The sequence below is a fragment of the Eptatretus burgeri genome, unplaced genomic scaffold (genome assembly GCF_056783735.1).
Source record: "Eptatretus burgeri isolate ZD-2024b unplaced genomic scaffold, Ebu_testis_v1 Ebu_testis_scaffold_33, whole genome shotgun sequence".
Classification (NCBI taxonomy): Eukaryota; Metazoa; Chordata; class Myxini; order Myxiniformes; family Myxinidae; genus Eptatretus; species Eptatretus burgeri.
Window position 1 is genome coordinate 30,001 of NW_028221983.1, and position 5,000 is coordinate 35,000.

At 42.3% G+C, this 5,000-nt stretch overlaps 1 protein-coding gene across 7 annotated transcripts in view; it reads right to left on the reverse strand.

Annotated features, from left to right (window-relative positions):
- Positions 1-870: 870 nt before the first annotated feature.
- LOC147007734 (uncharacterized) overlaps positions 871-5,000 on the reverse strand; it is a 108,825-nt gene continuing 104,695 nt past the window's right edge. For 5 of the 7 annotated variants that reach the window (XM_085866507.1, XM_085866505.1, XM_085866508.1 and 2 more), the window contains one exon: positions 871-1,435. In XM_085866507.1, the coding sequence (XP_085722633.1) occupies positions 1,172-1,435 (264 nt within the window). In that variant the 3' untranslated portion in view covers positions 871-1,171. The remainder of the gene's footprint in view (positions 1,436-5,000) is intronic. The other 2 variants (XM_085866504.1, XM_085866503.1) reach the window with 2 other exon arrangements.

The following is a 5,000-nucleotide window of genomic DNA, read 5'->3' on the forward strand; positions in this document are numbered from 1 at the left end:
CTCCCACAAAAATTTCTCTCACTCTCACTGACTGTCTCTGTCTCTGTCTCTGTCTCTGTCTCTGTCTCTGTCTCTGTCTCTGTCTCTGTCTCTGTCTCTGTCTCTGTCTCGGTATCTGTCTCGGTATCTGTCTCGGTCTCTCACTCTGTTTCTCACCCCTCTTCGTCTTGACGTTTACGACGTGACAAGTGGTATTTGCCAGTGATAAATCAAGAAAGAAATCCGGAAGCAATTGCAAAATCCAGCCATCTTGTGTTAATGCGAGCAGATGGGCTGAAAGGGCCGATCTGTACTTCCTGTGATTGTGACGAAATTTACAATGACTCTTCTCCATATTCAAATAATAAATGTGGATTCAAAAATTTCATGACAAAAGCTCAAATGGTGGAAAAGGTTATGGCCTTGCACAGACAGACCAAAGGAAGATGAATCATCCACAACCAAAGAACCAAAGGAAAAGATTGACGGGCCCCAACCTCGCCCGTCAAAGTGATGGACAACCACTGCAATTTCCATCTCCATCTCACCAATGATTATAAGAAGGAAAAACAAAACACAGAATCAACAACTGAGCAGTCAGTCAAGGCTTAACTTCTGCGCACAATGCTGTGTGTGTGTGTGTGTGTGTGTGTGTGTGTGTGTGTGTGTGTGTGTGTGTGTGTGTGTGTGTGTGTGTGTGTGTGTGTGTGTGTGTGTGTGTGTGTGTTTGTGTGCGCGTGTGCTGGCGTGCTTCTGGAGCCCCATTATTTTTGAAATTTTTTGCATTAAACTTCTTCCTCCCCTCAGTTTGTTCCACTTCCTAATTAGACCACTCATAGAAAATTTCGTTGAAATCAATAATTGTCTCGGGGGGGGGGGGTCCACGAGCCAATCAAAATTGTATCTCAAGTTTATTATTTTATGCAAAAGACAGCTACATTTTTGCAAGGAGTTACTCTGAAAAATAATAGCTCGTGTTTTATCATTCTGCATATTTTCCCTATTTAAGGTTACATTTAATCATCCCACTATTCATATCCACAAAATTAAGCAAGAGGCAGCGATTTGATAGATATTGACATTATTAAAAAATAGCTGCCTTATGTTTTATAAAATACATTGGAGCTTATGTTATAAATTGGTTACCATTTCTATATTTTAGTCATATAAACCGAACAAAAGGCAGTGCAAGTCAAAAAATGACTTTATTTTTCAAATTTTGAGAGAACCAGTAACATGAATTAAAGCACTTCAATATAATAAACGAATTGAAAATCCACAGTTTGAATCTTGGTACCTCGTATTGCAGTCGTTCACAGTTCATATCAAAGGTGCCAAATGTCACAACACTCCGAGTCTCAGGCGAATTGTCATTTGTAGATTTCCGCTTGTGCAGGTTTTCTGTCTTGCTCCACAACTTGTAACACATTTTGATAATGTTCTTCAGTTTTGGCTGCTGCAAGAAAATCCGAACTCAGTTTTACTCCATGCTCAGCACAATCATTTACCACATTCATGGCATCAACATTAACAACAGAAGCTTGGAATGCAGCAGAGTTTGACCAGCTTCCAACATCCTCTGCAAGAAACTCATGGTCTATCTCGAGAATTTGAAGAGTGAACCAAGAATCTTGGCTGATTAAATCAGCAAGCGTAGTGGACCGATTGATGCCTGGAGGGAACTTGGGCTTCACAAACCCAGTGCCAAAACGGTCACATGGCAATGTGTATAACCTCTGGAGGTTTAACAGTCAACAGTCTATCAGGTAGTGCCCGTTTCTCCTCTTGCGGTACTTTGTTACTGAAGAGTGCGAGAAGTACCATCTCTGCAGTGAGGTACCAGAGATGGCGTTGAAAAACTCTGACTGCAATTATGGAAACCTCGGGATTCACAGCTTCATACATTAGCAGAGTGTGATACAGCTTCAAGTGTGCTAAACCAAATATCATCAATTGCCGATATGTATGGGAAAGCACCAACTGTAAAACCACATGTATTTATTTGAAATTCACAAAAACTTAAAAAAAAATTTGGCAGCTCTGATTGTGCACATATTTAAACTCCAAAAAAGCTGCCGTATGTTGTTTTCAACATATTATCTGAACAAAAAGGACTCATGAGAACATAGCACGAATATGTACAATAAACACTGAAGGTGGATAAAAAAATGTTACTTTCATGAATGGATCCTATTTGAATCGCTGCCGTATGCACATAGTAGAGGACATAGTCCTTCAACTTCGGGCTTCCGGTGTACCCCCTAAACAACTTCTGATTTCATTTAAATTTCACAAAGATTATTATTTTCACCAATGGAACATTTTAAGACGAGGTAGAAGTTAATTGCTTACTATGAGGGCTCCAGAAGCACCCAAGCGTGTGCTGTTCAGAAAGCATAATATTTCCTATTTCCAAACTTCCCTGCTTCTGAATATCGTGGAGCACACTCCCACAAATCTATCTCTATCTCTATCTCTATCTCTATCTCTATCTCTATCTCTATCTCTATCTCTATCTCTATCTCTATCTCTATCTCTATCTCTATCTCTATCTCTCTCTCTCTCTCTCTCTCTCTCTCTCTCTCTCTCTCTCTCTCTCTCTCTCTCTCTCTCTCTCTCTCTCTCTCTCTCTCTCTCTCTCTCTCTCTCTCTCTCTCTCTCTCTCTCTCTCCCTCCCTTTTTCTCACACCTCTTAGTCTTGACGTTTTCGACGTGACAAGTGGTATTTGCCAGTGATAAATAAATAAAGAAACCCGGAAGCGATTGCAAAATCCAGCCATCTTGTGTTAATGCGTGGCAGATGCGCTGAAAGGGCCTATTTGTACTTCCTGTGATTGTGACGAAATTTACAATGACTCTTCTCCATATTCTAATAATAAATGTTGATTCAAAAATTTCATGACAAAAGCTCAAATGGTGAAAAAGGTTATGGCCTGCACAGACAGACCAAAGGCAGATGAATCATCCACAACCAAAGAACCAAAGGAAAAGATTGACGGGCCCCAACCTCGCCCGTCAAAGTGATGGACAACCACTGCAATTTCCATCTCCATCTCACCAACGAGGAAAAGAAGGAAAAACAAAACACAGAATCAACAACTGAGCCGTCAGTCAAGGCTTAACTTCTGCGCACAATTGTGTGTGTGTATGTTGTGAGTGTGATTGTGTATGAGGGAATGTGAGTGTGTGTTGTGTTTGTGTGATTGTGTGTGTTTGTATGTGAATGTGAGTGTGTTTGTGTGTGTGTGTGTGTGTGTGTGTGTGTGTGTGTGTGTGTGTGTGTGTGTGTGTGTGTGTGTGTGTGTGTGTGTGTGTGTGTGTGTGTGTGTGTGTGTGTGTGTGTGAGTGTGTGTTTGTGCGCAATGGGGGACGTTCTTGTCCGTGAACCCCAAACACAGAATCAAAAACTGAGCAGTCAGTCAAGGCTTAACTTCTGCGCACAATTGTGTGTGTTTATGTTGTGAGTGTGATTGTGTGTGAGTGAATGTGAGTGTGTGGTGTGTGTGTGTGTGTGTGTGTGTGTGTGTGTTTGTGCGCAATGGGGGACGTTCTTGTCCGTGAACCCCAAACACAGAATCAAAAACTGAGCAGTCAGTCAAGGCTTAACTTCTGCGCACAATTGTGTGTGTGTATGTTGTGAGTGTGATTGTGTATGAGTGAATGTGAGTGTGTGTTGTGTGTGTGGTTGTGTGTGTTTGTATGTGAATGTGAGTGTGTGTGTGTGTGTGTGTTTGTGCGCAATGGGGGACGTTCTTGTCCGTGAACCCCAAACACAGAATCAAAAACTGAGCAGTCAGTCAAGGCTTAACTTCTGCGCACAATTGTGTGTGTGTATGTTGTGAGTCTGATTGTGTGTGAGTGAATGTAAGTGTGTGTGTGTGTGTTTGTGTGTGAATGTGTGTGTGTCTGTGTTGTGAGTGACTGTGATTGTGTGTGTGTGTTGTGTGTGAGTGTGATTGTGTGTGTGTGTGTGCATGTGAGTGTGTGCGACGGTACGTGTGTGTGAGTGTGGTGTGTGTGTGTGCGTGTGTTTGTGTGTGTGTGTGTGTGTGTGTGTGTGTGTGTGTGTGTGTGTGTGTGTGTGTGTGTGTGTGTGTTTGTGCGCAATGGGGGACGTTCTTGTCCGTGAACCCCAAACACAGAATCAAAAACTGAGCAGTCAGTCAAGGCTTAACTTCTGCGCACAATTGTGTGTGTATGTTGTGAGTGTGATTGTGTGTGAGTGAATGTGAGTGTGTGATTGTGTGTGTGTTGTGTGTGAATGTGAGTGTGTGTGTGTTGTGTGTGAATGTGAGTGTGTGTGTGTGTGTTGTGTGTGAGTGAGTGTGAATGTGTGTGTTGTGTGTGTGTGTGTTGTTTGTGACTGTGATTGTGTGCATGAGTGTTGTTGTGTGTGTGATTGTGTGTGTGTGTGAATGTGAGTGTGTGCGAGAGTATGTGTGTGTGAGTGTTGTGTGTGTGTGTGTGTGTGTTGCATGGAGTGTGATTGTGTGTGTGTGTGTGTGTGTGTGTGTGTTCATGTCCAAGTGTGAGTGTGTGTGCTATTCAGAAAACATAACATTTCCTCTTTCCAAACTGCCCTGCCTCTGAGTATAGTGGAGCACACTCCCACAAAAATTTCTCTCACTCTCACTGACTGTCTCTGTCTCTGTCTCTGTCTCTGTCTCTGTCTCTGTCTCTGTCTCGGTATCTGTCTCGGTCTCTCACTCTGTTTCTCACCCCTCTTCGTCTTGACGTTTACGACGTGACAAGTGGTATTTGCCAGTGATAAATCAAGAAAGAAATCCGGAAGCAATTGCAAAATCCAGCCATCTTGTGTTAATGCGAGCAGATGGGCTGAAAGGGCCGATTTGTACTTCCTGTGATTGTGACGAAATTTACAATGACTCTTCTCCATATTCAAATAATAAATGTGGATTCAAAAATTTCATGACAAAAGCTCAAATGGTGGAAAAGGTTATGGCCTTGCACAGACAGACCAAAGGAAGATGAATCATCCACAACCAAAGAACCAAAGGAAA